At 32.9% G+C, this 17,500-nt stretch overlaps 1 protein-coding gene across 1 annotated transcript in view; it reads right to left on the reverse strand.

Moving 5' to 3' along the window:
* The window catches only part of LOC106054555 (uncharacterized), a 42,424-nt gene extending 31,833 nt beyond the window's left edge, over positions 1-10,591 (reverse strand). The window contains exons 1-8 of the mRNA XM_056041445.1: positions 10,478-10,591; positions 10,149-10,232; positions 8,615-8,780; positions 7,691-7,799; positions 6,959-7,094; positions 3,880-4,004; positions 2,884-3,007; positions 338-456 (exon numbers count right to left, since the gene is read on the reverse strand). Of these exons, the coding sequence (XP_055897420.1) occupies positions 338-456; positions 2,884-3,007; positions 3,880-4,004; positions 6,959-7,094; positions 7,691-7,799; positions 8,615-8,780; positions 10,149-10,232; positions 10,478-10,576 (962 nt within the window). The 5' untranslated portion in view covers positions 10,577-10,591. The remainder of the gene's footprint in view (positions 1-337; positions 457-2,883; positions 3,008-3,879; positions 4,005-6,958; positions 7,095-7,690; positions 7,800-8,614; positions 8,781-10,148; positions 10,233-10,477) is intronic.
* Positions 10,592-17,500: the final 6,909 nt, after the last annotated feature.

A 17,500-nucleotide genomic window follows, 5' to 3' on the forward strand; every position in this document is an offset into this window, starting at 1 on the left:
CAAAAATCTGAACTTTAAAATATAGTTGTCTTTTTTTGTTGTTGTTTGTTTTTCTCGTCCCTCAGGTCACAGTTCTCAGCACATCATCAGTTGTGACCAAACAATTGAAGTTATTGATGACTCTTCATATTACTTAATATTATATTTTACTGACTTTTTTCGGGGGAGGGGGGGAGGGGGAAAAGAGGTCATAATCATTTGAATCTTTCAGTGGTGGTTAAATTTGTTCTATTTATTATTCTACGTAAAACTCAGAAACAGAAACAAAACCATTAAACGAGACTGACATATACAAAAATTAACTATATTTCTTATGGTTTCAAAACTATTCACTCACTGGACTATTTCTTTGATAACACCATCTTCTTTGAAACTATGATTGTCTACCAAGTGAAGATATTTGTCAGGGAAAGGAAACTTAGCTGAGTCTGGTCTCAGTGTATGCATGGCTTGAAACTGAAAAGAGATAGACCAACCATTAGTTACTGAAACTGTTCCTAATGAGTAAAGTTAGCAAAATTGTATACCTAGTTGATATGGATGAAGCAAAATATAAGGTAGATAAGCAGCTTATATATTTTGAGATAAATTGTCATTGCTTAGAAAATTAAGCATTACTTGTTTTCAGTATACACTTATTGGCACTTTCTAGTACCAGTGTTAGTTGGGCTGTCTTGTAAATAATTAATTTAACAAAAAAAATAATTAAGAAAAAAAAACACTATTAGTCAAAATAATTTTGATATTTTTTGGGTCTAGGCTTGGCAAGCCACATGAAAACATTAGGATGCTTGTTGCAGATACTTCTTTGTTTGTAAAAATTTTCGAGACATTTCAGATGTTCCTTCAGAGTTGAAGATAATTTACTTCCTAGTCCAAACCTCCCGCAAAATGATGGGGGATGGCGGCAGGCAGGGTGTGAAACCGGGACCATCAAGAAGTCTGAATGACAGTCCAATGAGTAGGAAGCCATCCTTTAAATTACCATAAAATATTTCATGCATACTTTTCACATACATTGAAATCAAGTTTCAACAATTTACATCAGTCATTAACTCTCTTTCCATTGATAGATTTTTTGGTTAAAAATATTTGGAACCCTTTATTTGTCAACATTTGCAATCAACATTGAAGTAGTCAAAAATCAATCTACAAGAGTTAATATTAGTATGTGTACATTGAACTCTATAAGAGTAAATATTAGTATCTGTAGATTGAACTCTATAAGAGTAAATATTAGTATCTGTACATTGAACTCTATAAGAGTAAATATTAGTATCTGTACATTGAACTCTATAAGAGTAAATATTAGTATCTGTACATTGAACTCTATAAGAGTAAATATTAGTATCTGTACATTGAACTCTATAAGAGTAAATATTAGTATCTGTACATTGAACTCTATAAGAGTAAATATTAGTATCTGTACATTGAACTCTACAAGAGTTAATATTAGTATCTGTACATTGAACTCTATAAGAGTAAATATTAGTATCAATACAATGAATAGTAATCTAAAAAAGATAGAGTCTTAATTTAGCAAGATGTTGTAGACGAGAATCAGTAAGTCCCAGCTCAGAAGCTATCAACCTATTTTTATTTATTAACAAATTTCCTCCTGAAATATCAAGTGAAGTAAAATAAATTATCGCTTTTATATAGCACTACTTTAATGCTTATAGCATGCTCAGAGTGCTATGGTCCAATCTCATTTGTGGACCAGTGGGGGTGAGGGGGTATCTAGGAGAAGGTTTTCTGTGCTGCCTTTAGGGGGGTATCTAGGAGAAGGTTTTATGTGCTGCCTTTAGACGCTCAGTAAACACAACTCTGCCCGAGTCAGGTGTCGAACCTAGAGCCCCCTTCATAGGTAGCCAAGACAAGCCAAGTTAAAGCGTACTTAGCCTCTAGACCACGCTTCCCACAGGAATCATGAATGATGGAAGAGATTAATAATCAGATGTAGCTTGTATTCTACGATCATAGACTTGTGACACATACCTTGGTAGATTTCATATAGAAGAAAAAGTTAAGTTCCCCTTTCAGACCTTGTTATCTAAATGTCAACTGTTTTTATGGTCAATGGTTAACGAGGGTGTCATGTGGCCCGCACAACGACCAATCGTCTTTACTTTTCCTAAACTAATGTCAGGTACCTATTAAAGCTGGTAATTCAGAGGCACCCTAAAGATGCTGAAAGTAAAAATTCCAATTCCAGTCTTCACCAGGATTTGAACCCTGGACCCCAGGTTTGGAAGCCAAGCACTTTACCGCTCAGCCACCGCACCTCCTGAACTCATATAGCAGATACTTTTTTAAAGACTTTTAAAAAGAAAATTACCAATAATATTACAAATGACATACACAACAAAATGTGGTATATCAGAGCTGAATTAATATTTTTCAATTAAATATTGGCAACAACAAAAATATTGTAAATTTATTAACGAGCTCCTCATGTAAATAAACATTTCGGAAATCATAAGGAAATCTGTTCCTATTGTGTTCACAATGTTTAAAAAAAAATCTTTATGAGATTTCATGAGTTACTTTAATAAATATAAAACATTGTGCTAAGTCAAAGCAAATACTTACACTAATTTGATGAGATTCTATTACACCATTATGAGAATAACAGAGACATGGTCAAATCACTGTTTCTAGTTTTTTCTAGTCAAAAAAAAAAACCTGACTAGTTTTAGACTTCACTCTACAAAAATGCCAGAGATAGTGCAAGATTGTGTATTGTAAGGAAACACTGCACTATTATATGCAAATAATAAGTTTTTTTATGATCTGTTCATACACAGATTATACAACTAAACATTAGGACATTGATGAATAACGAATCCTAAATGGCTCTACTAAAACAAAAACATTATTTACCATGATATGATTCACAATGCTTCCTGGCATAGCATGACCAACAGAGAAGAAGATAAGACCACTCACATAATTGGTGGATGTTAGGATAGTTAATTTGGCTCTATCTTCCTGCAGATCAGGTTTGCTGAAATGTCAAATATAAATCATGAATGTCAGCTACATTCTTGTTTAGAAGTAACATTTCACTCAAAGCTTTTGATTGATGCCTCAACTTGGTTCCTTAAAGAGAGAAAAAAGGTTGCCCTATAGGGTTACCAAACCATGCCAATTGAGATTCAAGTCTCATGCACATGGTGGGAATGACATGGCTCATTAGTAGTACCTGTCCTAGTCATTAAAATTTTTTAGGAGTCCTTTTCCCATTGTTGCTCTCCCTTGGGATTGGGCTTGAAGTGTACAGAAACATCTATATTCCTGGGTTAAAGTGTACAGAAACATCTATATTCCTGGGTTAAAGTGTACAGAAACATCTATATTCCTGGGTTAAAGTGTACAGAAACATCTATATTCCTGGGTTAAAGTGTACAGAAACATCTATATTCCTGGGTTAAAGTGTACAGAAACATCTATATTCCTGAGTTAAAGTGTACAGAAACATCTGATCTATATTCCTGGGTTAAAGTGTATAGAAACATCTATATTCCTGAGTTAAAGTGTACAGAAACATTGATATTCCTGAGTTAAAGTGTACAGAAACATCTATATTCCTGGGTTAAAGTGTACAGAAACATCTATATTCCTGGGTTAAAGTGTACAGAAACATCTATATTCCTGAGTTAAAGTGTACAGAAACATCTATATTCCTGGGTTAAAGTGTACAGAAACATCTATATTCCTGAGTTAAAGTGTACAGAAACATCGATATTCCTGAGTTAAAGTGTACAGAAACATCTATATTCCTGGGTTAAAGTGTACAGAAACATCGATATTCCCATTATGGTGTTTTGCATCCAGCATCATAAAAGGAAATTTCATTTAATTACAGAGTTCTCTTACTTTGACTCTACATCAATGAGATTGGAGTCTGATGCACTAGGAAAAGCTCTGACAAACTTCCATGAGTTCAGGTTGACAACATCTGCATTAACTTGAGGAGATTTATCATGAGGAAAATATTTAACCTATTAAGAAACATAAAAATTTACTTTTAAAGTTAAATCCATTTTCTTTCTACCAAAACATTACTACATAAGCAATACAATTATATTCTTATCAAACAAGTTTTTGAAATAGGGTCACTCTCGTAGAATAAAAACTCTAAAGAAAAATCCATTGCCACTAGTGCTCTAACTGCTACAGAGCAGAAAATGGAACTTTAAAACTAATAGATATTAAAGAGCTCTTAATAATCAGATGCCTAATATATAATTATGCCTAAAATGTTCATCAAACCCTAACAGTCAGGCTACTAAATATAATCCCTCTTAAGAACTATCAGAATCTATATTAAACAGCTCTTAACTCTTTCTCTCCTAATCGACGATACCATCGTTGATTTTGACCTAATTAAATTAAATTAATGTTTACTTTTTTAAACATGACTTTGAATTATATAAAAAGAGCATGCATTTCCCTTTAATTCTATACCAAATACAACAGTTTCTGATAAAAAACCACAAAGCTATTGTAGCCCAATCATAACAGGGTAGTAAAATAATAAATAGTAAAATGAAGGATTCCTTCCAAAACGAGGAAAAATAATTACGGAGAGAAAGAGTTCATAAATCAACCATTCAGATCATCTTTTGAATGATGCATTAAAAGTTCATCAAACCCTCACAAAGTCAGGCTACTAAATACAATCATACACATATAAAAAAAAAACTCAACAACAACAGCAGGGAAATTGTTCAATAATGAATCCCAGTGCCTACTCCCATCAAGAAAATGAAACCACTAGCTAGCTGGACAACAATAGCGGCTAAAGCCAGCAGTAAGAAATACAACTTTGATTAGGAAGAGATATATATATAGAAAATGATTAAGGAGAACATAATGATGGTTCAACTATCACCCAAACTACAGGAAAGATGAAGCTTACTGGAAGCTATCACATTTTTTAATTCCAGATAAGGCACAGAAGAATTAGATATTTTCAAGATAATGCACATGTTGAGTGGCATTTGAGAATGCAATAATGTCTTTAAACTGGCACACTGCTATTTCATCATTATTAATATAGAGAACTGTCTCATCTGGAAACCATCACAAAGCTCATGTAAAAAAAAAAAGCACTGGTTATTTCAGCCCAATTATAATAGACGAAAGCTGAGTTGGTTTGGTCATATTGTAAGACATGACACACTGTCAAAGTCTTTCTCCAATCTACAGTAGAGGAAGCACATAGAAAGGGTCGTCCAAAGAAAATCTGGCTTGATAACGTAAAAGAATAGACAGGCCTCTTTAGTGATATCCTGCTAAGGACGACTGCTGACCGGGAAAAGTGGCGGATTTGGTTATGTGAGCTGTCAAAAGTCAAGGGATAGATGATGAATTATGATATTAGAATAAATCAAAAGAAGAAGAAAATTATTTTTGATTATTTACTGTTTTTTTAATGATTCTAATCCTAGATTGTCTTTAAAAAATTTTGTATCAAAATGTCAACATTTTCTTCAATGGTACCAAAGAAGACCACAGGAAAAAGACATGAAGAGAATTGACATCTCACTTCTACATTAAGCTTTGGAGATGTGAAAATCTATAAATTTACATTCTGAACTGAGAGTCTTGGGTTCCAATTTTAGTAAAGACAGGGATTTTAAATTGTAGGGATTTTAAATTGTAGGGATTTTAAATTGTAGGGATTTTTAATTTTTAGGAATTTTAGGATGCCCTGAATCCACCAAACTCTATAATCAGTACTTGACATTAGTTTGGGAGAGTAAAGGCAGTTGGTCGATGTGCAGGACACCTAGAAAAACATCAGCATATAACATTAAAACTATATAAAAAATCTGAAAAAGTATTGCATTCTAATTATATTTAAGCATTAGGATGAAATTCAGTTTTAAAACAATTCAAAATATAAACCCTTAGAAGCTTGTGTACACTGTCTATAAATTCCAAGGTCAGAAATGGGTACTTTACTTCATTTATCGTGATGTTAATCAATTGTCAAAGGAACTGATGTATGGATAAAAGAATGAAAGCTTTAGATTTTTAACCACATTGAGGACTAACAAATAGCAATTGTTCTATTGATTCTAGACAATGTGTATGCCAGAGTATTTTATAGACAATGGGAGCTTAACCCCATTGACACCCCTGGCCATGACAACCTTTGAAACCGGCAGCTTCTGCAACTGAGTTGGTGCCAAATGTAATGCGATGCGTTCCTTTGGATCATATCAGCAAGATCGAGAGAGGGATCATGACGCATGGGCCACCCATGACCCCTTTATCCAAGGCCCAGGAATGCGCCCCGGAGAGGAAACTCTGGTGCTGCTGCAAAGCGGCTAAAACAACACGGGAGACAACAGTATGCCAGAAATGGAAAAAAATATTAAATGGAAATGAGATTTGTACCAAACTTATAAGAAAAGTTTCAAGACGCTAAAAAAAAAAGAATCTCAATGCCTGTAATTGGTTATGATAAACAGAATCCCTAGATATAAGCATTTTTTATTTATTAATGGATTTACTTTTTGGTACCAAAGAAATTAAATTTGTAGACAATAATTAATCAATTATATATTAGTAAAGTTTTTCCCTTTCAGACCTTGCGATCTATGGGGCAGATTTTGTTAAGGTCATCTGTTTCTTTGGCCAAAGGTTAATGAGCAGGGTGTTATGTAGCCAGCATAACGACCAACCGCCTTTACTTTCACCGACTAAAGTCAGGTACCCATTAGAGTTAAGTGGACTCAGGGGCACCCTAAAAATCCTGAAATTCAAAATCCCAGTCTTCAACGTGATTCGAACCCAGGACCTCAGGTTCAGCGCTTAACCATTATACCACCACGCCCCCCGTATATATTAGTACAAAGATTCTATTATCACTTCACATTTGCTATGATCTCAAGTCCCTAGAATGGAATTTTACTTTTATCAATATAACATCAATAATGCTAACCTCAAGAGCTATGTTTTGTCCAGTTTGGTAAACAATGTCTTGAGATGTGTTAGTTGTCAAAAATGGTACAGTAATATTGTACAGAATGCTGTCTCCCTTGAAGGACGTCTCTGTATTAAACTCAATAGCTAACTCACTTGGGAAAAAAAATATATTTGTCATTTTAATTCTTGATTACCGGTATTCACAATTTTTTCATTTTTGTACAGAAAATAAATCTTAATGAAATAAAAAGGAATTTGTGTTGCACATTACAACAAAACGATTTTAAAAATCTGAAATAGTTATGCATTCTAATTATATTTTAGCATAATGATGAAATTAAAAAGAGTTTTTAAACAGTTCAAAATATAAGCTTTTTGAAGCGTGGATGCACAAATAATTTGATATTGAGATACTTCTTTTCTTTAAAGACATTCATGTGAGCAGAAGGAAATAATAAAGAATAAAGTTTTCCAGTTCTCAAAGTTGATATACAACAGAGGTATATGTCACCACAAAGCCACTTTACATATTCTTAAAAATGGAATATATTCATAACAGGTCAGTAAAATTTGAAATAGTTTCTAATTTCAATGTCTTGTCTGCAAATTTTTTTTTCCTAATGCACCTATTACAAACAGCCACCATAATTAAAATTTATAAATAGTGAGAAAAGATATTTTTATCTAATCACCTTTTATGTGTAACATATCTTGATTATGCAGCCTTGAAAAAAATTAATGAATTTACCTAAATGTTTCCATATTTAAAAACCTCAGAATTGGATAACTGTAGTAGTCAGTCAGGTTAAACAGAGCACTTGTTAGCTTTGTGTTGCCATCTATCTCCATGTCGTAAACTTAAAACACACACAAAAAAAAGCAAAGAAAAACTTTTAACACAATACATTTTTTAAAAAAGCTGTTACACAGTAGCATATAACACAAATCGGAGGTGCGGTGGATGAGTTTTTAAGCGCCTTGCTTCTGAACGTGGAGGTCCTGGGTTCAAAATCTCGAAGACTGGGATTTTGAATTTCAGGAATTTTAGGGCATCCCTGAGTCCACCCAACTCTAATGGGTATCTGACTTAAGTTGGGGAAAGTAAAGGTGATTTGCCTTTGTGCTGACCACATGACACCCTGCTTATTAACTGTTGGCCAAAGAAACAGATGAACTTAACATCATCAGCTCTATAGATATGAAAGAGAACTTTACTACATAACTCAAATAGAATTCCATAATCAGCTGCACAAAATAACTCTGATTATTAAACTGATATCTCACATGAATGCAGGTGCTGTGGGCAAACTGATGTATTTATTAACTCTTTCTCTCCCAATTTACGTTACCATTGTTGATTTGACCTCATTAAATTAATTTTTTATATTTTATAAACTTTACTTTATGTTATATAAAAAGAGTATGAAAATACTGCTCTGCTCCTGTACCCTATAAAACTGAATAAAGTTTAAAAAAAAAATAATTTTAAACTGTTGCAGAAAGACCTGACAATACTAAATTAACAATTGTTTTATAACTAATATGGGACAATGCTAAAGTAACGATTGTTTTATTATTAATATGTGACAATGCTAAATTAACACTTATTTTATAATTAATATCTGTCTAACTCAGAATGTGACTCATTTTATTAACAGAGGGTATTACACACCTTTGACAATAGGTTGGTATTGAAACCAAACCACTTTGACTTCATCAGCAATCAGTCTATAAGTTACTGAGAAGTTATATCCTCCAGTCACCTGTGTTCTTTGAATTGTCAAAATGTCAACAAATGGAGTCAGATCACTTTTAGCTTGACCACTTTGACCAGAAAGCTGGGGACAATAGAAAAATGTTAAGTTCGAATGTTATGTTCGAATGTTATGTTCCAATGTCTGTTAAATAAGGCATTTCTGCAACCATTTCTATCATTACTTTCACAAGTTTGGCCAGTTTTAACTTCATATGTAATAGACAAACAGCATGTCGAAAAATTTATATTATTTTTACTTCATTTCTTAAAATTTACAGACTTAAATTATTCACAAGTTTATGTACATCCATTCTTAATAATTAAAGATTTAAAAGTGTTAATTCATTGAATGTTCTGCTCATTCAGGAAAATCATCTCATAAATTTCTCAAACTTGGAAAGAAAATCCTGCAGTTGTTATTTTTGTTGTTGTTGCTGTTTTCTTCTGTAGCATCACTTATTTATTTTTGGTCTATTCAAAATGTTATTGTGACATACAAAAAGGTGCAGATGTCAACAACAACAAAAAAATCATTAACATTCTTTTCTTTTATGATAATGATTATTCAAAAATCAACACATTTTTTATTTGCTATTTATCTTATCTTATATAATACAGATGTTACTTCAAAAAAGAAGATGATTACGTCCTATGAGTCATGCATGTACTTTTAGTCTCTATTTATCAATAAGAACTGATCTTTATAATGACAAATGAATAACCAGGATTTTTAAAACAGTTCATGAAGACAACAAAACTATAAGATATTTGTTCAAGCCTCTTGATGAAGAACCAAAGATATTTTAAATTAACAGAAAATATGGGGAAAGACACATTCTTATAAAAACAGATTTTAAAAAATACCAATTTTACTTAAAGCTTTTACTATGCCCACCATGAATTATTTTTTTTTATTAATAACTTTTAAAAATGCCCAAATGACTTAAAAAGCTGTCACATTTAAATGCTATATAATATCTTAAATTTACATTTTCAATAGGGTAAAAAAAAATAAAAAAAGGACTCAGTGATTCTATGAGCATATGAGTTACTTAATGAATAGAATTTAAAGAGTATCAAATTTATGAAAAATCAAACTTATTTCTTTCAACAGGTCACAACAGAATGAGATTTCACATGTTCTGGAAGATGAAAATCTGATCTAGCAAAACATGCCCTTCTGAATAATGTCTAGAGAGAATGCTGACCATGTCATGTAAGGTACTCATTTCATTAAGAGGCTTGTATGAGACGGTGACCTTAGATCACCCTTAAAGCAGATAAACCATATGAAGAGCTAGTTATCTGAACCCCAAACGTTATAATAAGAAGGAAGAAGAACAACACTGAACCCAATAAGTGCTACCATGAAGACTAATGTTTAAAAAAAATATATATTCATAATGTTAATAAAATATTTTTTTTCCACAAGCAAACAATCAATGAATACCTCTAGTTTGAGTTTGGTAACATCACTAATCAGTTTATCTAGATTGCTGTCCAGAGCTATAAGACGCTGATGAATATCATCAACCTGTAATAATGAACAACTTTTTTAATGCTTATAAAAATAAATACTTACAATGTCAAAAAAAAAATTTTGACTGCATCAAATATATTTAAAAGTATATGGATTAGTGCGCACAATTGAAGGAAATAATGCATCTTAAATGTAAATATTATTTGAAAAGACTTGACAAAATTTTAAATTAACTGAAAATTTGTGTCAAAAATACACATTCTTATAAAAACAGATGAAAAAGTATCAATTTTACTTACAGCTTGTACTATGTCTACCTTGGTTTGGGTAGCAATAACAATTTGTATCAGAAAGTAAAAAACAGCTACTGATAGGTGACAGAGAACATTTTTATTCATTTTTGCCTCCGTGAATCTGTTAGCAATCAATTAAAAAATTGTACAAATTAATATAAATAGAAACAATGATGGCATATAATATTAAGTTGTTATTTTCTTTAATCATATTTCACATTGACCCTTCACCTTAGGTAGACAATTAGACACATAACATATTCTCAAATTGTTCTGTCCTTTTTTATTTTTTTAATCAAGTGTGAGATCCATCCATTGTTTGATCATTTCTGCCTATTGTATATTTTGCTAGTCTCTATCTCAGTCTGTAAAGTCTTAGGAAGTGGCCATATCTGTGACGATCACACTTGCCGGGGATTATATTATCAATCTTGACAATTCAATGAAATGAAGAAAGAAACATCTCTCTGTATTTTCTTAAAACTTCTTTAATGATACTTCTCCAACTTTTACATAAAATTAACTTCTCAATTCAATAACAACTTGACTTGATACTTCATACATAAAACTTAAATGATACATAAAACTTCACTTAGTAAAACTTCAACTAATAAAACTTTAACTAATGGACCCGCTAATATCACAAAACTTATTACTAATCGAGGACTGAGCGAGGACCATCGCTCTACAAGAACTACTACTATGCGAGGACCCCGTCTAACTTACTTTCCCCTAATTTATACTTTCTTTGATCGTACGTTCCAGAATCATGGAACCTTCTCAGATAATTATTTAGTAACTTTGACCTTCTAGAAGCTGATGTGTGCTATTTTTTCCCTTAACCTCTTTCTGTGATTGGATACCTAAAATTAACTTGTTTACGCTGGACACTTGCACTGGTTTGAACTCGCTTCTAGAAACTGGTCGAAATAGGTCACAGACTCGACTCGTGACAATATCATCAATTTTTAGATTTACTTTACATCTCATATCACTTGTCACTTAAGTTATTATACACAATTCAGCTGATGACTAGAGGGAGTGAAAACCTTTTATAAATCATCATTTCTCTCATCTCTGCCTGTGGTCCCCTCTGGAGCATAGGCCACCAACCAGCTTCCTCCAGGCATCTCGGTTCTCCAAACAAGACCTTACATTATAGAAGGCCTCAACACTGATCTGCGAAATCATAACCTGTGGGAAGTGGAGGCCAATAGGTCGTTGCCACGATTGGCATCTGCTTCCAAATCATGCGCCATGTAATGCTGGGCCGTCCCCTCTTCCTCTTTCTTTGGGGGTTCCAGGTTAGGGCTTGCCTTGTTAAGTTGGATGCAGGCTTGCAAAAGGTGAAACCTATCCATCTCTAAAGAATATCTACTTCAATGGGCTGCTGCTTTGTTCTTTGCCTCAGTTCTTCTTTTGAGATCTTATCTGTCCAGCAGATCATAAGAATGAATACCTGGATTTTTTTAAAGGGTGGTGATGGTGGTTCTCCAGGCTTAACAATGGTGTTAAAGAGCTTGATATTGGTGGTGATGCTTATTTCCCTAGATCTCCAGGTGTTCCTTAGCTGTTGTAAGGCTGCTCGAGCTTTACCAATGCGAGTTCTGGCATTTGCATCTGTTTCTCTATGGTTGTCTAGGACACTGCCGAGATAGGTGAAGCTTTCCACCTCTTCCAGTGTCTCATCTTGAAATGCAATGGGTGTGTTGTTGTACGTCTTTATCTTGAACACCTTGCTCTTCCCTCTGTTTATGGTAAGACTCATTCTATATGTGGGCTATCGTCGGCATTGATGCTTATCTTTTCCTGTATTTTGTGTGTGAGAAAGAAGAACCAGCAGGTCATCTGCAAAGTCAAGGTTGTCTAGCTGTTTCCACAGGCACATGCATTGTATACCATTCTGCTGCTGGTCTTTCTTATCTAGATCTAATCTATATATAGATCTAGTCAAAATCTATAACAATGCATCACTATGCTGACTATAGATCTAGTTTCTAGATAAGAAAGGCGATTTTTACATTTCTATGGTCATTTCAGGGGAAGCTACTCTAGTTTTATAAATTGTTCATGACATTCGCATTTTAATACACTAATTATTTATTATTATTCATGCAAAACTTCGGCACATTGGAGATCGATTTTGGTTTAGAAACGTGATCAACAGATCGAATTATCTGACCTTAATGTAATCAACCTATGGCTGTTACAAAAATATCTTTCAATCTAACAGACTCTTTTAAAAAGGCTTGAACACATGTTTATAATGCTTTTTTACAAAGTAAATATAAACGCTCTGTCTTATCTTATATAATACACACGTTACTTCAAAAAAGAAGATGATTACGTCCTACGCATCATGCATTTAGTCATGCATATTAACTAATGACTTAAATTCTGCCAAGTGGGAGTCCTGGCTAGGTCAGGCAACCCATTTAATTGCGCTAGGGAAGAAAGAGCAATTGTACAAATTTGTCTATTTGGTAGGATTTTATAGTTTAACACATTTGTTTCTCTCACTTCACATTTTTGAATCAAGTTGAAATTTTCTCGAAAACAAGACATTATTCAATTATTCACATAGACATAAATACATATAGACTGGCCGATAAAATAGTTTTATGAAACGAAATTTTATGACTTGCAATTTTGTGTACTTTATTATACAGCAGTGTAGTTTTGTTAATCTCTAAGACTGAAGATCATGAAACTTTTAAGAATTCGGAAATCCGACAACAATAGATATATTTTACATGTTTTAAAGTTACATGAAGTCATTTCCTTTTTCCAGTCTATATTTATTTATGTCTATGATTATTCATAAAAAAATCAGGTTAGTTAATCAATTAAATTAGTGGTAATAGTAGATTGAGTTTTGTATAGAAAAAGTGGGATATACATTGCAGTATTGAGAGAAGTCGCGTGATTGTGCGGCGTTATTATTTATATCAGCTTTGTTTTTTTGTTTTTTTAATTTTATATTTTTATATTTCGCTTTTTTTTCTATTGTCTAAATGCTGGTCTATCATGACAGTAATCTTTATTTCTTGTTAATTTATAATACAATAACATAAAGACATATGGTCTGTAAATAATTTCTTTTTCTGTTAAAATTGGACAGTATTAGTAAAGGAAATAATGCAAGCTTATATTTAATAATCCATGTATTCTTGCACATGAAAGATTTAGAATGTCAATTCACTGCTGCTATCCAGGAGACGTCACGAAACTTTGTCCCGCAATAAGAAAAAACAAATGTTCCTCTGCCTGACCTGAACAGATAGTATTTGTAAACACTGGGTTTCGGGATCTAAATTTTATTGTTTAGTTTGCCTACCAGTTTAAAGATGAAGTGTACTAAGTATATCATGTCACAATGCTAAACATATCATATGTGGGCAATTATTATAAACTCACATGTGCTACTACTTTTGCGTCGATGAATTCATGAAAAGGGTGTAGTCTTATACCTAAAAAAAAATAAAAAAATTGCTCGATATTGCTTGACCATGTTTGTCTTGTGTGTTATTGTAATTGAAATATAAAAACTAAATTTTTAGAAATCGAAGCAAAACAAAAAAAAAAACAGCAACAAAAAAAACAATGTTTAAAAAAAAAAAACAATAACTAATTAGAAAATTTCAATAGCCAGACTGTCAGCATTGGGCCCAGTTGATATCGTGATCGTCTTTCGTACTTTCACTTTTGTAAGATGATCTTTGAATGTGATGCCCAGAGTCCTTCTGTATTCCAAGACTAGGCTCTTCAGCGGTCAGAGTCCATAATTCTCTAGAAATGGACCGTTTGTCAACTGTCACAATGATAAGGTTTTGAAGTTGTTTTTTTTTTGTTTTTTTTTTTGACTTTATAAAACTTGAATGTTTTTTTTTTTTAAGCAAAATTCATTTTATTTCTTGTCCTATCTTATAAGTGACAGTCGCTACTTCAAAAGAGTTGATGAGTACGCCCTGCGACAGTCCAGAGCGCATACCACACGACAATGACACTAGGGAATGAGAAGGAGAACTTGTACGACTTTGGCCTGGCATATGCAAAATAAAATGTGCCTTTCTATTTGTGCCTTAGTACTTTATTGAGTTTTTTTTTTTGTTGTTGTTTTTTTATTTGTAAGTGATAATTTATGTTTAAAGTAGGCTATTATAAGTAGACTTAGGGAAAAAGAAAAAAAATGCTTTAAAAATAAGGGATTTGTGATATTTTAAAATATACTTTATGTGTAGAGTGTGGCCTTTTGGGGAATACCAAAAATAAAATACAAAGGTTTGATTGAAACATTGGGTTTTTCGCGAATAGCCATTGTCATAATGTAAATGAATTAAAAACCGTTCATAGTGAGCACCTATGAGGTAAAAGGAACCAGTGTACGAAATTCCATGCGGATCGTATGACAGTTTAAGGGATCTCGTGATCATTGAGTGTGTCAGTATTTGGTATTTTAAAAATATATAATTGATCGCTGTTTTACTTTTTAGAAATGCAGCATATTACGCCTAAAAATACGCTTAGATGTATTTATCATGAGCTTTCAAATTGTTAAAGACAATACATTTTGTTCTTATAAACTACGTCGGGAATAAAAGATTCTTCCTTCCCCAAAAATATTTGTGTTTGTGCATCTTAGGTAATAGGTCTATGCATAATTACGATCTTAAAAATATTAGTAACATAAACGAAAATAAAGCTATAGAGTGCATACTTACGTAAAGTTTATCACCTCTCAGAGTTAATTCTCCCAAGCATTCACAATTTAATATTCAAGAACCACGTTGAATGTCTCTAGCCTGTAGGCTGTATAAAGACTGACCCGGAGATTTAGAAAATGATCAACTGTGTGCCCCTAAACGATAGTGCTATGCTAAGATTAATGATGATAAATGTCTGATTTGAACAGTAGTAGACCTAAGAGTTCACTTCTATGTGAAAAATTTGAAAAACCTGGTGCCACAGTCACTTTTGTTCTCCTAATGTTATTGGATTTTTTTTTTTATTATTATTTTTTGGTTGGAGCAGAACTTTGTGTGTTTATGTGCACTTCCTGTTTATATTCATCTAACGTGAATCAGTGGCGTAGATAGGGATTTGGGAGTCCGGAGGGGGGGCTTGACCTTTTTAGGGGCCCCTGCATTTTAACATTCGACATCATGACATGAGATAATGGCGTAATATTTAATGTAAAAACAAACTTTGGATACTCATTTGGGGTCCCCCTAAAGAGGGGGCCCGTAGGGATTTTAATATTTGGACCCCCCCCCTCTCCCAGCCTAGCTACGCCACTGACGTGAATGTTGATATAAGAATAGACTGTTTGACCTACATATCTTTATCTCATTCCTCCGAATAGCTATGAATGTCCACTAATGATTAAAAGGTTAAGCAGCCAATAGGATGTTAAAGCGATTCGTCAACTATTTTAAAACTATTTTATGGCTGCCTTGTCGTGTGGTATGCGCTCTGGGCTGTCGTCTCGATGGTCCCGGGTTCGAATCCTGCCAGCCACCATTCACCATCCTCCTTTAGAGGTTTAGGTTAGGGTGTAATTTTCTTCAAAATCTGAAAGAATATCCAAACAATGTGAAACATTTTACAAACTATTTTCTCTCTTGGGCATTCTTTTTTACTCTCTCTTTCTCTCTCTCTCATTCTCTTTCTCTCTCTCTCTCTCTCTCATTCTCTATCAGCATGTCTAAATATATGTTTTCTTTTACACTTCGTTTTTTAAAATCTAATGCATAGGCTTTAACTAATGATATAGAAACTCAGCTGTTTTGGGTTTTTTTAAGTTAAATATTAATGAATTTTATCTCCGTTAAAAACAATAATAAAAAATTCAAAATATAAAATGCTTGTACAAGAATATGTTTGACGTATAATACTTTCCTTTAAACAAAACATAAGACATACAGGTTATTAATAGTTATCTAAAAATGAAAAAGCAAACTTAACAATCCACTAGGAATAATGATTTATGAACGTGAACAAGATTAACGATAAACCAACCAACTATCCAACCAACCAACCAAATAATCAACCATCCAACCAACCAATCAACCATCCAACCAACCAATCAACCAACCAACCCCCAACACGTTCCCTATATAGCACAGTATATCGGTCTTTCTTTATTGTATCCGTTACTTCAGTGTTTCCCAAAGTGGGGTAGGCGGACCCCCAGGGGTACGCCTAGAGTTTGTAGGGGGTACGCATTGCATATGGTTAACTATGCTGATTTTTTAAAAATATCCATTTAGTTTATAAGTTAGAATAAAATATCATAAGCTTTGATTCCTTTTTTTTAGCGGCCCTCAAAAGGAGAATAGACGCTATTAATTTTGTGTGGTCTGTCTGTCCGTCCGTCCGTCCGTTCTTCACGTTTAAATCTTGTAAACTAGAAAAGATATATAAAATCCGACATCATGATATTTCAGGGATTTCGAAATTCTGATGCAACGGCTACTTTTTTTTCTTTTCTGATAGCGAAAACTTTAATTTTAAAATCAACTATGCAAGCAGTTTTTTTTCATAAAAATACACCATTTTTACAACTATTCACTATTAATAGTAACAAACACGAGAGGCTATTTAGTAAGAAAGATAACTGTATACCATATTTTTAACACATTTATGCAAATGGTTTTAGTTTTTTTGTCAAAAATATTATTTGTTTTTCAGTTGTATTGTTAAGTAAGTTATGTTATATTAACTACTACAGTTAAAAAAAAAATGGTTACCTTTTTTGAAAGAGAAACAATCTATTTAATATGCATATAAGTGGAACATAATTAAAAAAAAACAAAACAAATTAATAAGTAGTTTTTCATATTAGCGCGTGAACTGCAGCTAATACTATTAGAGTAGACAGATAGACAGACAGAGACGCCAATGTTAAAAAGATTTTTAAACCAATCAAGCGATTTAGAAGAATTGCTTACTGCTAGAGAGTCCATTTTAAAACAAACATGCATCACTTCTGCACTTACAAAATATACTCCTTTAAATTTTTAGGACTAG

Source organism: Biomphalaria glabrata, chromosome 9, assembly GCF_947242115.1.
Source record: "Biomphalaria glabrata chromosome 9, xgBioGlab47.1, whole genome shotgun sequence".
NCBI classification, from domain to species: domain Eukaryota; kingdom Metazoa; phylum Mollusca; class Gastropoda; family Planorbidae; genus Biomphalaria; species Biomphalaria glabrata.